At 43.3% G+C, this 20,174-nt stretch overlaps 2 protein-coding genes across 11 annotated transcripts in view; one reads left to right on the plus strand and one right to left on the minus strand.

Annotated features, from left to right (window-relative positions):
* Positions 1 to 5,304, minus strand: part of dgkh (diacylglycerol kinase, eta) — an 85,116-nt gene extending 79,812 nt beyond the window's left edge. For 7 of the 9 annotated variants that reach the window (XM_036138849.1, XM_036138843.1, XM_036138845.1 and 4 more), the window contains exon 1: positions 4,209 to 4,517. In XM_036138849.1, coding sequence (XP_035994742.1) covers positions 4,209 to 4,478 — 270 coding nt within the window. In that variant the 5' untranslated portion in view covers positions 4,479 to 4,517. Of the gene's footprint in view, positions 1 to 4,208; positions 4,518 to 5,049 lie in introns of those variants that run through there. The other 2 variants (XM_012876349.3, XM_021323481.2) reach the window with 1 other exon arrangement.
* A 1,660-nt stretch (positions 5,305 to 6,964) lies between these two features.
* vwa8 (von Willebrand factor A domain containing 8) overlaps positions 6,965 to 20,174 on the plus strand; it is a 116,509-nt gene continuing 103,299 nt past the window's right edge. Inside the window, exons 1-4 of one of the 2 annotated variants that reach the window (XM_036138850.1) lie at positions 6,965 to 7,262; positions 10,741 to 10,818; positions 10,912 to 11,042; positions 11,954 to 12,064. In XM_036138850.1, the coding sequence (XP_035994743.1) occupies positions 7,124 to 7,262; positions 10,741 to 10,818; positions 10,912 to 11,042; positions 11,954 to 12,064 (459 nt within the window). In that variant the 5' untranslated portion in view covers positions 6,965 to 7,123. The remainder of the gene's footprint in view (positions 7,263 to 10,740; positions 10,819 to 10,911; positions 11,043 to 11,953; positions 12,065 to 20,174) is intronic. The other variant, XM_012876345.3, reaches the window with a different exon arrangement.

Genomic DNA, 20,174 nt, shown 5'->3' on the forward strand with positions numbered 1-20,174 from the left:
TACTTTTACCCATTTTCTTATCTCTGCAACCGCCTGCTGCTAAAGAGCAACTATTTACAATCGCCAACACAGTGATTTCATGTAACTTTGAATGATGTGTTAAGGAGGATATATCTGGCAGGTAGTTGTCCACCCTCTTTCTGATGCTCTTTTATGATTTCCAGTCATAATTCTTTAAATCAAAATATCCCATAATTGAGACTAAATGGAGTCAAAAGGGAGGGCATATGTGAGAATGTGGAGGGCAGCTTTAAGATGAGCCCGTGCTGACATATGTGTGAACCTCTCGCAGACAACGTCGCCATGGAACTGACCAATATGGAAGAAGCAGTTGTCTGTGGCAACCAAAGAACCGTGGACACAGTGGACAGAGAAGGAGTGGGAGGGAACAATGCAGTGGGCACACACACACGCATGCATGCACATAGGTCCAGAGTTAAGCAAACAATCCAGTGGAACAACACTCAGTGAGTCAGTGCCTGCCTGATCCAGTTAGAAGTCACAGCACACACACACACACACACACACACACACACATACACACACACACACGCATTAAAAATGGGAGACCTCTGTTGTACAATGTCAACATGCTGAGCACACTGGCTTTCTACTGTTGTGACGGCAGGATGGAGTGATTCTTCAGTGACCTGCAGTGTGGTGGAGAGCAGGGGTCACCAACCTTTTTTAAAACTGAGAGCTACCTTCACTGGTGTTGTGTCATAGCAAGGGCTACCAGTACTGACCTTTAAACTAGAAGAGTCAGAGTTCACCTTAACTTTATGTAAAATAAGCACATTTAAAAAATTTTTTTTACAGATATTGTGATTTTAAATCTATACAAATGCAAGTGTGAATAAACAGGTGCTCAAACCCCCTTGAACTATTTCACTTTTGTCATGTTCCAGCCACAGACTTTGATCTATTTTATTGGGGTTTAATGTGACAGACCAACACTAAGTAGTGAATAAATGTGAAGAGGAAGGAAAATGATACATGGTTGTGATTTAAAATAAAAAAAATTTATTAAATCTGAAAAGTATGATGTGCCTTTATCTTTAGCCCTGTTTACTCTGACACCACTAAAGACAACTTAGTGCAACCTTCAGGAGTCACGTGTGCATAATTGAGTCTCGGTCTATCTCTAGCTGTTCTGTGCAGGCCTCAGAGCTTTGTTACAGAAGCGGAGAGAGGAAATGAGACTGTCTGATCTGCTCCGTAGTTGCTGGACAACAGAGCGGCCCTGACCGCCTCCTCAAAAACAACTTTTTGAACCAAACGCTCTTTAAAGACAAAACTTAACAGCTTTCAGTGTGTGTAAAATGAGAGAAAGCCTAGCTAAACACACAGATCTGATTTAAGTTATTATATACAGCACACCCATCTGCAGGGCTCCCCCAGCGTATTCTGGGCCTGGCGGGTCATCAGGCTTTACTCGCATGAAACGGTCAGTAAGTTTCCTGTCTATGAGAAAACTTCCCGGTCAACATAAGCTAACGCTAGCTGTTATTAGCTTGACTCACATCACGGTACCCGGTTATATCTGGGCACAGCCAGCTCCTCGTACCGTGTTTCTGCTGGCCCTTCCAGCTGCAGAGTGCTGCACCATGCAACGCCTCCCCAATGGGTTAGAACGGTCCAGTCAAAGTCCTGACACAAATTCAATCCGCTTGTTAAGTCTGACGTCACAGGCGCACATCAGCTGTGCATGACACTGTGGTTTATGCTTACAGTTCAATTCTAAATATTTTATTTATGCTTTACAATGTCAAACGTTAACGTTGTATGTACTGAAGTTAGAGTATGCGACAGGTTAGTTTAATGCTAACGTGGAAAGTCAGCAAAATCACACCATTTTAATAATTTCCTGGAGAATAACTTATCTTGACGACGATAAAATGGAGCAGCGGCATATTAAATAAACGACGGATTCGGCCGGCTTGGACCCGGAAGCAGTGGTAGGTACATCACGACTTAACAGCCCCATAAGGAGTCTGTAGCCAGACCTGGAAACTGACGCTTTTCTCTGTCTGATTTGACGGAGTTTGCGCTGCTAAATATCCTGCATTACATGCAGCTGTAATTGCAGCGAGCGGTGGTTCTGCGAAGCATCAACCCAGATCCATTCTGCAAATGCACTTCTCAGACTTCTATCTGAAAAGCGTGCAGAAAACTCTGCATTTCCTTCCTCTTCAAGCGTAATGTTGAATGTCATAAAATCTCAGGGAAACACAATTATGGGAGTCTGCAGTGATAACATGAAAAAGAGAGAAATGGTTCCAGGTTTATGAATAGTTTTGTGAGGCAATGTAGGCGACCTGCTGGACGACTCGCACTGGAGTAACGTCAATTCACTCACTTCCAAAACTCCTGCAAATGCAACAGCAACAGGGTAGTTATTACACGTGGCATTACGAAGCCAACGAGAGACGGACGAGGAGTTCTGTAGACAGTTGACACTTTAAAAGTTAGGAAAACATGCCTGTTTGCAGAGGAAATGTGTGGCCAGAGACTACTTTGCCCAAACTTTCTAAATATACCCGCCTTCATCCTGAATAATGTAGGCGGGGTGGAGTGGAGCAGTCAATAATTAAGTGGGTCCTTTACTGTGGGAGGACGCTACTCATTTACAGCGTAGAGGAGAAGCGTGCCAAGAGAGCTTAGGTGTTACGGAATTAGAGCAACATCCGCTCATCGGGTCCTGCAGGACGAGAGCAGATCTGCAGAGTCTCTGACCCAGCATTTCATCCGTGCATTTCATCTGTGGAACCAGATTTGATCCTTTGATGTATGATAATAGTATTAAAATGATCCTAAGGTTGGGCAAAAGATGCCTTGCAATATCGGGGTTTATTTTAAGAACTCATTTGTACTTACGGGGGGTTAAAATGAGCTCCATGCGGTGTATTAAACAGCCTTTAGCGAGAATAAATCCATATAACTGTCTTCTGAGTTAGTTTATGTTAGGCAGGTTCTCTTGTGTCTTTGGGATCATTGTTCTCTTATGACCCAGTTTGGACCAAATGTCAGCTGTCGGACAGATTGCCTTACCTTTGACTGTAGAGAGGTTCACAGAGGAGTTCATGGTTTACCACAGTGTCCTCCCTCTGTGCTCCACGCCGTGTTATTTTAGAGGAAAAAGGCTTTCTCCAGGCAACTCCTGTTCTACTCCTATCTCTAATCGCACTGTCCTGAACGGCAACATCCGACATCCAAACTGAGGTTTCTGGAGTCAGAGATGTGGCTGGAAGATGTTTTTGAAATTTTTACATCCAGCATGACCAGCAGTAACGAGCAGACTTGTTTTCCGTTAGCTTCTTTTGGCTTTGTAGATAAAACTAGTAATACAACTACGACACGGCACAGACTTAAGCCATACGATCTTACAATCCATACAATGAACTGACTGCATGTGCAGTTGATTTATATGCATCCGGACACGTAACAATAAGGGCTTTCTTCTAACCAATGTTTTATATGTCGAGATCATGAGGTACGAAGTCATCTATTCTTCACCATAATAAGCAGGCTAGTTATTATGTAATGTTAATAATTTTGCTACAATTTCGGTTTGAAATGTACTTTTAAAATCCCAGACCTTCCCTGGTATTTAGCCGATGTCTTCCACAGTCACCGGAGCCCAGGACATGGTACATCTCATGAGGAAAATCAATCAAGAACAAAAGCAACAACAACAATGGAGATCTGAGAGCTGTGACAGTCACAGATGTACCACAGTTATAGTTGTATTAAATTCAATAAAAAGCGTGCATGTTTCTGGGCTGACACATGTATGCGGGGAGCAAAACACTTAAACACCTGTGCACACGTGAAGGCTGCGTTCACGCCCACTAGGAAAGCCATAGCATGATCCTGGATGAGATGCACACCATCAGCAACAGGTTTGACCAAGTTTTTAAGGAACTAGCACCATGATGTCTGCCTGCAGTTTTGCCAAGCAGGACAGAGGTGCGCAGATCGCAGGCACAGACTAACACCAGCTATGCTAAAGCCCTCAAAGACACAAACAGGGATCTGTTGAATGTTGAAGACAGCGGGATCAGGTTGCCAGTCAGACAGCAGTCTGACCAGCATGCCTGCTGCTGCTGGTGGAGGATCACCCAGGCAGGGGCGTGCTGTGCGTGTATGTGGCAGAGAGGCCGTTCCAACATCTCTACCCCCCAAACAGACCGGGATTCACGCCTTACCTTGCTCCTGATCTGTCCGGAGGTGGACACTTTCCGGATCAGCTTCTGGGGGCCTTCCTGCTCCGCGTCGCTGTCGGAGGACTCGTCCACCGCCCCGGCGCCGGCGGCAGCGCCCACCACATGGGCATGGACCCCCGCGGCGGACGACACGTCCCCTTTCTCCGGCTCCTGTCGGGGAGACGCATAAAACCAGTCGGGGTTAGACTTCGCTCGGTCCGTCGCCCCCTTCCTCTGCCCAAGGCGAGAGGAAGCGTCCCTCCTCGCTGTCATCTCCCCGCGTCTCTGCGATCAGGATGCTCGGCGCGGTGTGCGTGGGCTGGCGGACGCGCGGGGGGGGGGGACTGGCCGTGGGGGAGACGCCACGGGCGGACGGTGCGGCTGCCGTGGCTGAGCCTGGAGCGCGCGCGGCCAGGGTCGCCTCGTCCACCGGGTCCGTGGAGGGCAGACCCACGGGGACAGCGCTACTAACGTGTACCCACAGCACCGACATGCCAAGCTGGTCGGAGTTACAGAAGAAACTAAAAAAAAAAACTTCTCAACCCGCATTAAGTTGCCTGTAATGCACAACAGCAGCCAATAAACCCCAAATAGATTAACTTTGACATTTAGCACTCACTTATGTCGTTTCTTACACCTTACAATTTTATTCGAGCGACCCCAGGAAAAAAAAAAACAACCCTCAGAAGAACACTACCACAATTCAACAGTAATACCTCGCAGTTTGCATGTAAACTACTCCAACAGGTCCCCTTTCCTATGGGAAAACGCGAACAGAACCACCGCAGTGAGAAGCGGACGGACTAAAACTAGTCCCCCGGTCGGTGCTGGACTTTTTACTAACCAGTTCCTCCCAGACAGGGCTGCGGCTGTAGGGGTACACATCCTCCATAGTCCCTTACTTCGGTCTGCGGACGCTCCGGGGAAGAGAGAAGAAACCAAAACAAGGGGAAAAGGTGGAGGAATTCAGCAACCTGCTTCGCCGCCCCCGTGTGCGCACCGAGGAGGAGAAGCTGGACGTGGAGCCCCGTGTCCGTGTCCTCCCACCGCTCTCTTCTCTCTCTCTCTCCCCGTCTCTCCCCCTCCCTGTCGGCTCGGTCAGTGGCCTCTCCGCCGCCCTCCCTCTTCTCCTCCTCCTGGCGTTGCTGCTTCTAGCTTTTGTTTCTCGCAAGTGCCGCGAGCGTTTCACCACCTTCAATATACGCACGTGACAAAAGTCGAACAGCATTAAAAGTGCTCGAAGCTCGGTAAAAAGCATGCACGCGCAGCAAAAATATAGACAAAGAATTTATATCTGTAGCTTTTTCTCATTCAGTTTGTACGCCAACCGCGTCATAATGTAAGAAAAAATAAAAGATTGTTCATATTGAATAAAAAATAAAGAAATAGATTAAAATAATACAGACTGGAAAATGAAATTCATATGTAAAAAGTATTCGATTTGCTTCTGTTTTTGCTACTTTTATTTGTAAAATTTAAATATTTCTGATCTATATTCTAATGTGACAGACAGAAGCAGAAATTGTTCATTTCAAAATGCTTACTTGGGTTAAAAATAGTTATTCCTTGAAGATGGGATAAAAGTAAACTCCCTGGAAAGTGTAATTACATTTGGCATAAAACTAACACCGCATTTGAGAAAAAGAACATCATCATTATAAATGGTGGGGGGCGCGGTATGATGGTCTGAGATTGCTCTGTTGCTTGTCATAATTGACGATGAATTTTGCTCTCTACCTGAAAATCCTGTAGGAGAATATCCAGCCATCAGTTCAAGAACACACACAGGTGTTATGCAATAGTATAAAGCAACGCAGCGGCCTCTTCTGTAAGGCTTTTAAAAAAGAAAAATGTTTGGAGCGGCCTAGTCAAAGTCTTTACTTAAATCAGACTGACACATTATCATTGTTGCCACAACTGGTTATTAGTTTATTAATTTGTGTTATCTTTGTCTGACACAATCTTTTTGATGATCTCAAAAATGTTGAGTGTGACAAAAACAAACAAACAAACAAAAACAGACTCAAATCTCTTTTTCAAAGCCCCGTATTTACACTTGCCAACAATTAAATATATAAATGAACAATTAAATGTCAAATGGATCAATTTTAAAATGATATATGTGAAAACAATAAAACAGCCTTTCAGTATTTAAACATATAGTTCCTGTGCTACAGAGGGCATATTTTGTTCTCTTACTGCAGTTCATCATGGAACCTGTCTGCAGAGAAAGTCATGTGACAAATAAGAAGAGATAAAACATCAAATTAAATATAATTTAGGCCTATAATAAACTCTGGAACATTAGGAGGGGGGAACTAGAATTAAAAGATGAATAACATCAACAACATTAAACCGTAATAGAAAACAGTCAAAAATGTAATATTGATAGACAGATGCAAAAAATAAAATATAATAATGAAATAAATAAGTTATTAAGTTTAAGTAAAACATTTTTATTTAGCTGTAAGAAAATAGTCATTTCCCTAAATACTTTGACGAGCAGAAAATATTGGACATGGGCCACCTGGATTTTATTCTGATTTTCCGGAAGAGGAACTAATAAAAATGTTCCTCTGCCATTTAAAAAAAACAAACACATTCTTAGCTTACAGCATAGTAGTTATGCTGTATTACTGTGTATATTTGACTGTTAAATAAGAGTTTAAAAAGCACAACAATACGTCACACTGTTGACGTTAACGAAGTTAGGAAACAGCGGAACCATTCTTTGGAGGACTAAAACTACACGGAAAACTTCAGCCTGGGACCCTCCCGTCCCTCCGTTATTTTCCTCCGGCTCCGGCGGCACTGTGAGCTGACAGCTGTTATGAAAGAGGAATAAGGCCGTTGCAGCCAGCGGAGGGACCCAAACCTGGGGCTTTTTATTCCATGAGAGCAGGACTAGCAGCGGCGCCATGCACTACCAGCTGTTACGGAGCGGCACCGCGGCGGCTGTGGCCTCTAGAAGGGTGCGGAACATTCTGGGTTCGCTCCTGGGTCGGGACGGCTGGACGTGGAGATCCCATGAGGTCAAACTTGTCAGCACGTCGTCAGGTACGCTTCAGGCTGGAATCCTTCCTCTGTCTCAGCGGAGGAAGGATCAGGGAGCCTGCTACTTTCATTTCGGACTCCTCGTTCCTGGAGCTCAGTCTGTGGCAGCAGCGCAGGGGCCACACCAACAACATGACTCTCTGCTTTAGTTCTGATCCACCGGCTGAGACCTGGCTGTAGTTCGGCCCGGTAGATGCCATACCACTGTGGTGACTGAAGGGCGAACAGGTTGAAGGAGAAAGCATGGTCAGGACCTTAACTAGTTTCTAGGTGAAAGGTCACTGGCTGCCTCTCTTCCCCTGGATCAGAGGAACTTTTGTCAAAGTCCAAATATCCCATGTAAAAAAAATCTAGCAACGGCAGTGAAGACGTGGGGTTATTTAATCTGTTGATATTAAACCCTACAACTCTCTTGCAGACAGCATTAGTCAGAGATATTTTTTGTTTTGTCTCACCAACTACATTTTATGCACTTATTTCTTACACTTTGTCACCATGATCGTGCAACAGGCCGACGGAAAGCATAGCATATCTTTGTGAAAACCTTCTTGACTTTTGATTTCAGCCTCCTATACTCTCGATACTCCTACATAAAATCCAGTTCAACTATTGTCCTTTTGAAGCTGGCTAGTAAGTGAACTTAGACTTAGACTTAGACTTTCTTTATTGTCATTTTGTATACACAGAGTGCATACAGAACGAAATTTCGTTTTCACACAGCTCAGAAATATTGCAGTAACTCTACAGGATACCTTGCAGTGAATTACAGTACAGGATAAAGTGCAGTGATCAATCGCAGTCACTTACAGGATAAATTTCAATTTGCTTCCGGATAAAGTGCAGCAGTGAACAGTAGGCAGTTGAAATGTAGACAATGTAAACCAAATGTAGACAAATATGCAGTAGGGTGCAGCAGTGATTTAAAAGTAGACAGTTGCATTGTACACAGTTTTGCAGTGCGTTTCCGGTTAAGGTGCAGCATCAATTTTTCAGGATACGATACAATGTGCAAATGTGCAAATGTGCAAATCAGCGAATCTAGTGTGGTACACTTTTGTACTTCAGCAGTTCAACAGTCTGATGGCAGCAGGGAAAAAGCTTTTGCTGAACCTAGTGGACCTGCAGCGGATGCTGCGGAACCTCTTTCCAGAGGGCAGCAGGGAGAATAGTCCATGGTGGGGGTGTGAGGGGTCCCTGATGATGTTACGGGCTCGAGACACACAGCGCTGCGATGAAATGTCTTTAATGGAGGGAAGAGGAGCCCCGATGATCCCTTCTGCTGTCCTCACCACTCTCCTCACGTTCTTCCAGTCGGAGGCACTGCAGCCTCCACACCACACAGAGAGACAGCTGGTCAGAATACTCTCTATGGTGCTTCTGTAGAAGGTCGTGAGGATGGGCGGGGGCAGGCGGGCTCTCCTCATCCTCCGCAGAAAGTACAGTCGCTTCTGTGCCCTCTTCACCAGTGACGTGGTGTTCACAGTCCAGGTGAGGTTGTTCGTGATGTGCACCCCCAGGAACTTGGTGCTGCTGACCACCTCCACCGCTGAGTTGTTGATGAGCAGTGGAGCATGGTGAGGCCGGTTTTTCCTGAAGTCGACGATGAGCTCCTTCGTCTTCTCCACGTTCAGGATCAGGCTGTTGTCTCTGCACCAACCCACCAGCTGCTCCACCTCCTCTCTGTAGTCCTGGTCGTTGTCGTCTCTGATCAGGCCCACCACCGTTGTGTCGTCTGCAAACTTCACGATGTGATTGGTGGTGAACCTGGGGACGCAGTCGTGTGTCATCAGGGTGAACAGCAGGGGGCTCAGGACGCAGCCCTGAGGGGAGCCCGTGCTGAGGGTGACGACATCAGAGGCGTTCTGTCCGACCCGGACTGACTGAGGTCTGTTGGTGAGGAAGTCTAGCAGCCAGTTTCGTAGGGGTGTGTTGAAGCCCAGATGCTCCAGTTTTCCCACCAGATGTTGTGGGATGATGGTGTTGAACGCTGAACTGAAGTCCAGGAACAGCATCCGCACGTGCGTGTTCTTCTCCTCCAGGTGTGCCAGGCTCAGGTGAAGAGCAGTGGAGATGGCGTCCTCAGTGGAGCGGTTCCGTCGGTAGGCAAACTGGAACGGGTCGAGTGTTGATGGGAGACTGGAGACGATGTGTTCCTTTACCAGCCTTTCAAAGCACTTCATCATGATGGGAGTCAGTGCAACAGGCCGGTAGTCGTTGAAACAGGTGACTTGAGGTTTCTTTGGCACCGGAATGATTGAGGCAGACTTGAAGCATGCTGGCACTATGGCTTGGTCCAGCGAGGTGTTAAAAATGTCTGTGAGGACACCAGCCAGCTGACCTGCACACTCCTTGAGCACCCGCCCAGGTATGTTGTCGGGGCCTGGGGCCTTACGCGGGTTGACTCTCCTCAGAGTCTTCCACACGTCGGCGGTGTCAAGGCAGAGGACCTCCTCTTCCTGATGGGGAACAGCTTTCACTGCTGGAGTGCGGAGTCTGCCTGAGATTGACTTCATGTCAGCATACAGCAGGAAGTTGTGGAGAGGTTTAAAGCGGCGTTCGGTTCTCAGATGATGTCCCATCTACCAACATCTCTGGAAAGCTCTGAAAATGAGAGAGGCTGACACAACGGCACACTTCCCAAGACGTGGCTGACGACCTGAACCACTGTTGTTAGCCCGTCAACCGTCAGGGGCCCACCGGTTGGCCCTTGAGCCAATGGCAATCAATAGGCTTTAGCTGTGGCCGACTGTTAAGGGGTTTTAAAGGAAATCTGTAAAATTCCAGTTTCCAGTTTGGCCACATGCATAGCAAACATGTCGAGGAAGGTTCTCTGGTCGGATGAGAGCACGATGACAATGTCTGGCCTACGCCTGAAATGCCATGTGCGCCGAAATCTAACACTACGCATCACCCTGAACACACCTCCAATGTAAAACACGATGGAGGCAGCATTTCAATAAAGCCTCTTAACATGTTGCAGTGGCTGAGGCAGCGTCTCACCTTGAATCTCATATAGGATGTGGAAAAGCAGCTAAAGATTAGGGTGATGGCAGCAAGGCCTTCTAACTTCACACCTGGAGCTCCTGACCAAAGAGAAATCTAAAGAGAAATGGAAACATGCAAAAAGCAGTTATAAGCAGGGCTTGATTACTGTAATACCAATAAATGATTTTCTGTTGATTATCAAGAAGGGTATGAATCATTTTCAACATGCCACTTTCATGAAAAAGGGGGAAAACATAAATAGTTTTAAATAATATTCCTTATACATTGTCTATGCTTTGTGAGATGCCTTTGGTGTTTCTGGTCAGAAATTAACTTCCAGCTTGAATGAAAATAGTTTGAATCTAAACCGTAGATATACCGTTTTTTTGTTGGGTGAATAGAAGCAAATGTCTCCCCAAAAAAGGAAATTGTGCTGTCCTCTTCATCCCTCTGGGTGTTTGTGAGGAAGACTCAGTCATCCTCTCCTTTTTTGCAGGTGACACCGTGACGATCGGAGAGATCTCCTACAAGCTCAAAACCCCTCAGAACCCAGAACTGGTTCCCCTCAAATACCGTATGTAACGTTCAGTATGCGCACAACTGTCGACTCATCCAGAGCCGTGGCCTTGTCGTCAAGATTTGTATTTCTTTGGTCTTTATACACTAGTTCCAGACTCAGTGCCACAAACGGTGGCTCAGCACCTCCGATGGATCATGCAGAAGGACATTCTGGGCCAAGATGTTTTTCTCATCGGACCCCCAGGACCCTTAAGAAGATCCATAGCTATGCAGTACCTTGTGAGTCATTTAAGAACAAACATCTTTGTCCAAAAGATAGCGGATTGCCATTCTTAAATACATTTGATGTATTTAAGCTTCAAGCATCAATTTTTAACAGTTTGATACCTTTGGTTGAGTGTGCCCCAAAAATACACCTAAGAATAAGAATAAATAGTAAATGTGTATATAGATTTTATCTTCAGTCCACCTTCACTGTATGTAGCGCTTTGCTTGTCATAGTTTATGGTACCTGTTTATGTGATGCTGTAGTTCTTAAATGATCATCAATAAATGCAGCCGACTCTAAAAACAAGTGTTTTGTCAGTGTGCTGGTAGTGCTGGAGCATGTAGGTGGGTTCTAACACAATGCCAAGCTGGAAAAACACCAGCAATGATGGCATCAGAGGAGCAAATTGTTGCTACCCATCAGTCTAGGAACGGTTCTAAAGTCATGTCTGATAAGGCACTCTTTCTGCAGCTAGAAGTTAGTCATCAGAGGAAAATGTCTAAAACAGCTGCTGATCTTCCCAAAGATGGACCTTCCACATGTCTTCAGACCATCAACAGGACAACAATGCCCAGCATAATCACTGTATAGGAAAAGGATCAAAGTGTTGCAATGGCCTAGTCAAAGTCCAGACCCCAAGCTGATTCAAATGCTGCAGTTTGATCTTAAGGGGGCTGAGCAGAAAACAAATGTCTCAGAACTCTGATGAGGTTCTGTTTGCCTTGACAGAGACAACATGAAAACCTTCAACTTGGTTAAAGTTCTTGGCAGAGTTGCAAAATTATAGCAACTTCCTAGTGAGACTTTAAATTGGTGTCTGTTTGAAACCTATAAAATCAGTTATTGTTGCAGTTTCTGTCTTTTTTCTGGTGTTTCCATTGCCTGAACTTGTGAGGTAATTTTTTAAATTCTTGTGAACCAGGAGTTGACCAAGCGTGAAGTGGAGTATGTGGCGCTGTCCAGGGACACCACAGAGACGGACCTGAAGCAGAGGAGAGAGATCCGATCAGGAACAGCCTTCTACTTAGACCAGGTACTTTTGACTTTCACTGGATTTATATTCTGTCTGACAAACACAGTTCAGAATGACCTCACCCTTAGATTAACATTTTAACCTGACTGTTTAGTAGAACAAGTACATAGAGGTGTCAAAACTATCTATCTATCTATCTATCTATCTATCTATCTATCTATCTATCTATCTATCTATCTATCTATCTATCTATCTATCTATCTATCTATCTATCTATCTATCTATCTATCTATCTATCTATCTATCTATCTATCTATCTATCTATCTAAAGTAGAAGTATAGATTCTAGTGTTTAAAAAATACTATAGATAGATAATAGAAGTAAAATAGAAACCTTTTACTCAAGTAAAAGCATAAAAGTACCGTATATAAAACTACTTAAAGTACTAAATTAGAAGTAACCCCCCCCCCCCCCCATTACTATAACTGTATAGCATGATGTTAATTCTGAAATAAATTGGCTGTTTTGCTCACAAATATGTCCATTGTAAACAAATAAATTAGCATAATGCAAATTTATTGAAGGTCCATATAGGTGCTATACTGAGCATCAGCATGAGTTTCATGGAGCAGAAAATCTAAAGTCTGGTTGCCTATAAATATTGGTGCAAAAAGTCAAACTTCAGAGACGTATTATAAATAACCTTTTACTTGTTATTATTGGAATGTAAAGGAACATCCAAGCATAGCTACAGTGAGGACAACAGATGTAAGATAACACAAGTGGACATGAAAATGAGGGCATTACCCTCTAACCCTTGTATAGTTGTCTGTATACAGTAGACAGCGTTGTCAAAATGAATTAGTCTGAGCAGTTAATCAAAAAAGGAAAATAACAAATAATCCTAAAAATCCAATGTTTTTCTACATTTTGATCTTCCTCTTAAGTTTTTGTCGGGGCGTCTGGCAAACAACTTGCCGCAGCCCTGCCTCCAACCACAATGAAAATCGCTCTGTTCGGGTAGCGCTATTTAGCTGAATATTTTTTTTGTTTTTATTGTTGTTTTTTATTGACAAGCCGGAAGGAAAACAAGCTGAAATAAAATAGAAGTAACCAGACTATTTCCAAAATGTAAGGAGTTGAAGTAAAACGTCGGCTAAAAATAATTCTCCACTAAAATATAAATAACCAAAATTTATATTAAAAATATAATAAAAAAAAAAAAAGTAAGGCAACAAAGTACTTGTGCTTAGTTACTTGGCACCTTTGCAAGTACATAATGTTTTGGTTCAAATGTGATTCTTAGGTCTGTGATCATTGTAAGAGCTCTTCAATCTGCTCTCTGTAACAGTTTGTTAGAGTTTTTAAAATAAATTTTCTGCTACCTTCTGATAAAATGTAATTTGATTTTAAATATACTAATACTACATAGTATAAATGGAGTGTTAGTATACATACAATCTACTTCCTAAGATGCAACAATGTATTTTGCTAAAATCTAGTGAAATACTGAAAACGTGAAATGTTTAGACCCTTTTTATATATTAAAACAAGTTAGATATGCAGGTGCTAGTGCATTATTTTGAAATGGTATTAGTTGGACTTTGCTGCTGAGCCAGAAGTCTAGGATACAAAGGTAATAGTCTTGCAGTACCTTGCAAGACATTGTACTGCAGAACATTCACCCCAAATTTAATGTTCTGATTATCAAATCAATGCTATATACTGTACATTTTCAAACAGTCAGCAGTTTTAAAGTGTAGTAAAATAACCTTGACTAAACATATTGGTGTCATCTGCAAACAAAATTAACCTCAGTACCTGTGAAAAAGTCTCTTGCCCTAACAAAGTTTCTACTTGTCACGTGACACCGCTATACATTTATCCCAAGGTTATCCCAAGTCGGGATAAAAGCTTGGTTTTCTACACTGATCTGCAGGTGCTGGTCATATTTTTAGAAAATCATGAAAAAGTTTTTTTTCTTCTGTAATTCCATTGAAAAAGCGAAACTTGTAAATTATATTCATTCACTACACACATACTGATATATTTCAACCGTTTATTTCTCTTAGTTTCGGTATCTCAAAAAATTAGAATACAAAAAAAGGATTTCCGGAAATGTTAGCTGACTGAAAAGTATGAGCATGTACAGCACTCAGTACTTAGATGGGGCTCCTTTTCCCTGGATTACTCCATCAGTCTGTGACACTGCTGGGGTGTTATGAGAGCTCAGGTTGCTGTGATAGCGGCCTTCATCTCTTCTGCATTGTTAGGTCTGGTGTATGGCATCTTCATCTTCACAATAACCCATAGATTGTCTATGGGGTTAAGATCAGATGAGTTTGCTGGCCAATTAGGAACAGGGATGCCATGGTCCTTAAACCATGCGCTGGTAGCTTTGGCACTGTATCAGGTACCAATTCTTGTTGGAAAATGAAATCTGCATCTCCATAAAGTTGGTCAGCAGCAGGGAGCATGGAGTGCACTGAGACTTCCTGGTATACGGCTGTGTTGACCTTGGACCTCAGAAAAGCCAGTGGACCAACACCAGCAGATGACATGGCACCCCAAACCATCACTGACTGTGGAAACTGTACACCGGACCTTAAGCAACGTAGATTCTGCTTCTCCTCTCTTACCCCAGACTCTGGGATGTTGGTTTCCAGATGAACATAGAACAGAGAACATAACTTTGGACTCGGCAGCATCCAGTCCTTGTCATCTTTAGCCAAGGCAAAATGCTTCTGACGCTGTCTCTTGTTCAAGAGTGGCTTGACACAAGGAATGCGACATTTCCCCACATTTCTGAATGGGTTTTGTTTCACAATCCTCTCCAGGGTGCGGTCATCCCTATTGGCAGTGCACTTTTTTCTACCACATCTTTTCCTTCCCTTTGCCTCTATTAATGTGCTTGGAGGCTAGTGTTCGGTACCGGTACCAACATGTATTTCGATACGTTTTGAAATAAAAAGAGAACACAAAAAATATAATTACTGAGTCAAATGTGTATGGATCGGGCCATACTTAGACCATTCTTAATTAGGAGAGGGAAAAAAGCTGTGCACATGTTTACTGTCTATTGTTTATTGTGTGTACCATACTCTAAGCCGCAGTATGTCCTGAAAGGAATTTCACCACAGTAACACGTGGTGACAATAAAGAATCTTGAATCTTGGAAGTCATGATATTGCTAGAATAAAGCGGTGATGATATGAGAATAAAGTGGTGATAGTACCAGAAAAAAAAGCTTCTATAATGAGAAGAAAGCTTTGCTAGTTATCAAGCTCTGGCGTGACGTGATCAGCTCAAACAATCTGCAGACACAGCCTGAGCCGAGCATTTTAATGCAGGGGAAACACTGCTCTCTCTCTCTTCAAGCAGAGATTGATTTTAGTGTAACAACGGTTCAGTGAAAAAATAAGTATATTAACATCCCGCTTCGTAGACCAGGGCAGAATCAGCGGCAGCTTTGCATGTGTGCGCTTCATTTAAAACTATGGAGCTAAAACAGTGACAGCTTGCAGCGATATTAAAAAGAGATTTGACATTGTAAAATCAAACATTGTTAGAGAGTAGAAACCCATTTTATGCTGCAGCTTTTTTTCAGTGGGAGTTGTTTTCAGTGTCACTGCAGAGTTCCTTCAGCCATGATGTCACTACAAGCTGGCACCGTTTGGCCGTCGGGGGCGGGGCTAAATCGATGGCCCCTTTATAGGGCTTCGGTTTTTCCCGTACTCCTCGTTTCAATGTTTCCAATCTTTGACTTTGCTGACATCAGCACTTACTGCTCGCTAAAAACAGTAAACTGCAGACTGATCGATGTTTTCGTGTGTTGTCGCTGAAGTCTCCCAACAACACAGAAAAGTCACTAGAGGGGTCTGAAAACTTGCTAAATCTTGCGACAGAGTCACTGTTTAGTCAACAGTGCCTCTCTCGCTCCCCGACTTGCTCCTCGTCCTCTCAGGGATGCTGCCGTGCTGTTGCAGGCGCAGTCTGTAGCGCTGCAAGTACCGGTACCATCCAAATGCAGTACCGCTTTAAATGCCGCAGTACTCCGGTACCAAATTAGTACCCGTATACCGAACAACCCTAGCTTGGACACAGAGCTCTGTGAACAGCCAGCTTCTTTAGCAATGATCTTTCCTGTCTTTCCCTCCTTGTGCAAAGTGTCAATGGTCGTCTTTTGGACAACTGTCAAGTCAGCAGTCCTCCCCATGATAGTGTAGCCTACAGAATCAGACTGAGACCATTTAAAGGCCTTTGTCGGTGTTTTGAGTTAATTAGCTGTTTACAGTGTGACACCCGGTGTCTTCAATATTGAACTTTTTCACAATATTCTAAATTTGGGATTTGCATTAGTTATAATCATCAAAATAAATAAGAAATAAACATTTGAAATTGATCAATCTGTGTGTAATAGATGAATATAATATATACACGTTTCACTTTTTGAATGGAATTACTGAAAGAAATCAACCTTTCCATGACATTCTAATCATATGACCAGTCTGTACTGTGCTCCTACTAATCCAAGATAACTGGCATGTCTTCTTCTACCATAGGCCACTATAGATCTTATGGGTCCTGAACGATGTGCCAGCACAGCAGCTGAGCTTTCAGGGACTTGTTGTGTCTGTGGGGCCTGCGCTATCTACCAGCGGGCCATTTCTGGTAGATGCCTTCAGATGAATCTTGTGGCCAAATTTTTCCCCGCAGGCCTGAGTACGACACTTATGACGAAACGGTTGCATGACTATTGGAGAATTTTCGAAGTGACTAACAGTAGCCGCCTTGCATCCACGTATGCAGCCGGCATGCATAAAAATAACACCCAGTCACATCACTGCAGCGGGTCCACTTCTTTCTCCGTTCTCTTCTCTGCAGCTTTTTTTTTTTTTTATCAAGTTACATGCAAACACACGCCCCCATGGTCTTTAACTTGAGTGGTTACTAAACTTGTGAGTTTAGTAACCATGGAAACAAGCAGTTTCTTATAATCCATATTGGCTCCTCTAACTAGAGCTTTCTGTTCTCTGCTGTTCATCTCCTTTTCGTTTGAAGCGTGAAAATAAAGGAAAGGTGCAGATAAACATCCTCATTGCGCACTTGAAATGATGTACTGGACAGAGCGTATTGTGGTAACTGCTGGTAAGCTGTAATAATTTACTCTGGCATGTCTTTATCTGCAGCTTATTGTCTGCGTAGAAATAACCCAATTCAGATAGGTGGTCTTTATTCACATTTTATTTTTGACCTATTTCTCCTTTAGACCAGAGACCAGCAGGCTTTACAATGCAAAGAGCCTTCGCTCCTATTAAATGAAACGCTACACAATCGTTCAGTAAAGACTGTGTAGTGTTTAAGATTACAGAAAATAAAAAAAAGTTGCTTTTATGAGTTCATTGATTCATTTTATTTGTATGTTAGAGTTTTATAAATAAAAGAGGATGAAAACTTTTTTCTTGAATGGAACATTATGAAAGGGAAAAATAAATTCTTTGCAGATGTTGCATGAGCAATGGAAGACGAAGACGATCCCATTATTTTGACATCAGTCTAACTGGTACCTGAGATGTGCGGCCGATTTATTGGGGCCGATTCTTGAAGCTGATATTTCTTGGCTTCCTCCATCTACATGATAAAAATGACACAATGACAACAACTGTTATACAAGTCCCAAAACTTGCATTTAATCAAGGTGATATTAACAGTGAGCTTCAGACGACAGTTGGAAAGGTGCACCGAAAAAAAACGCCGTCACGACTCTTACGGCGGGGCTCATGGTATGCACTTAATCAACACGTCACAGCGAGAAAAGAGCTTTAGTTTAGTGGGGAGAAGGTGGAGACAAAATACTGTGTCACTCTACCCCAGGGCAGCTGTAGCTACTAACATAGCTCACCACCGTCAGGGTGTGAATGGGTGAATGACTGACCTGTAGTGTAAAGCGCTTTGGAGGTCATCAAGACTAGTTAAAGCGCTATACAAGTACAAGCCATTTACCATTTGTATGGACATTATTTTATGTAAAGTTAGATGCTATACGCGTTGTGACTGGTATGTGTTTTCATGTGCATGCATGATTCTCCTTGGGAACGAACACACGCTCAGCTGTTGCAGCTCGCCAGCTGGTGATCAGACGTTGTTCCCTACCGCTCACAGTCAGACAGAGACAGACTTTCAAAGACCAGATACAGCTAAACTAGACAAATAAAAGCACATTAAAAGTAGAAAACCTACCCTTGTTGTTGTTGGCACTGGTAATGTTGTTGGTCTTACAACATTACCAGCCACTCTCTGCCAGGGAGGGAGTGACTATGTATGCGCTCCACGGGATCTCAAAGCATGGCTGCTAATGGCAGACGGCAAACACATGCACGCACCAGGCGATGCAGATACAGGAAAAAAAACACAAATATCGCCACAAAATATCGGTCGACCTCTAACTTTCATATTTAAAAACACAGCTCAGTTCAATGTCCTATAATATCTGCCCAGTGTATTTAAGGGCCACTATGGAGAACCCAAAGAGACATTGTGCTCTGGAGCAGCAGGTTGAAACCCTCTGCTCAGGACGTTCTCCTGGTCTTTCAGAGGAGAACTTCGCCGAGTTAGTTTAATGTGTTTTAGATTATGTTGATCAGACTGCAGCAGATGGTGAAAATATTTACTTTAGTGTCAGGCCATTATTTCCTCAGTGCTTTGCTGCTAAAGGACGATGGTGTAGAGTTTCAGGTTTGAACATGGTGGTGGCAGCATCAGTCTTAGATGATTTCTTTAATATGGACATAGAACAGTGGACATCTGAACCCTTTGAGGGGGCGGGGCCTGATGACAGAGTGTTTCCTGGGTCTGTGTTTGTGACTGGGTGGGAGGATGTAATGACTGTAATATTAACTTACATGGCTAGAATGAAAAAGGAAGAAAAACTGTTATTCTATTGAACTTTTTATTGATATGTCTATCGATTGATATACATCGCTATTGAATTATCCATCCAGCCCTAATGCAGGGGAATATCTAAAACATGCAGGATACCGGCTGTTGAGAAAAAGTTCAGTCTCTAGATGAGCAAAGCTGGTAGAGACCTGAAGCTGTTATTGCAGCTTCAATGGACGTCCCACTTCAGACTTTGATATGTACATCTTTTTTTGAAAAACATTTGGCTTTTTCTTTCCACATCTATTAGTGTATCACAGAAAATCACAGTAAAAGACGTTGAAGATTGTGGTTGTAATGTGACAAAATGTGACTAACTTTAGGGATTTTTTGCCGAGCCCATGTATTGTTTTACAAACAGCACACTGAGCAGATCAACACTTTTTTTTGTTCCATTATCTGTAGTATTGGTCCACCTAATGCTGGACTTCTGTGCTGTGTCTATATTGTATTATGGGGCTAAAAGGCGTTGGATGTATCTGACCTTCCTCAGACGCAACCATGTTTGTTTTGGAGTTTAGCGTTTTCAATTCCTGCCTGTCGGTGCAATTACTAAACATTTCTACAGGTTTTGGGTATGATTACTCTTTAAGGGTGATAATGTGTGGGTGTGAATTGGAGAACTTCTCTCTTTGAGGATAGTTTGGTATCGTAGGAGGTGTTAACTAGAACAGCCAAGTATTCCTCTGGGCCCTGTGCTGCTTTTGAGCCCTATATTCATGCTTAATGTGTCAATCCCTGTGTGTTTGCTGTCCCTCCCCTCTCCTTAGCTCCTTTCAACCCCTCTCCATCCGCCGTCATTCCACCCCACCCCTTCAAGTTTGTGTGCGAGCTGTTTTCAAATGGCTATAATCACATTCTTGTTATAGTTTTGATATTTGAAGTCACCCTACTGCTTGTGCCAAGCTTTTCTGTTAGGCAGCTTATCTCCAACGCCTTCTGCAAATGAGGAAGAAAAAAACGTGCCAGTTCTGCCAGAGTCAGATTTAAAGTGGAATCACTTACATCTAATTATGAGCTTCAAGCAGACACTTGTCTTTGGAACCCATGGAATTCTGCGCACTTTTAGATACACATTTGGGGTAAACGCTGGAAATAATAGCATTTTCCGTTTTCCAAAGGACGTTGGTGAAGTAGTATCATCAGATGCAGGAGACCTGTCCCCTCCCCTTGGGAGGGTAGTGGCATCTGTCACATCCTTTGACTTTTATTCAGGAAGTAAACCCTCCT

This window comes from Fundulus heteroclitus, chromosome 7, assembly GCF_011125445.2.
Source record: "Fundulus heteroclitus isolate FHET01 chromosome 7, MU-UCD_Fhet_4.1, whole genome shotgun sequence".
NCBI lineage: Eukaryota > Metazoa > Chordata > Actinopteri > Cyprinodontiformes > Fundulidae > Fundulus > Fundulus heteroclitus.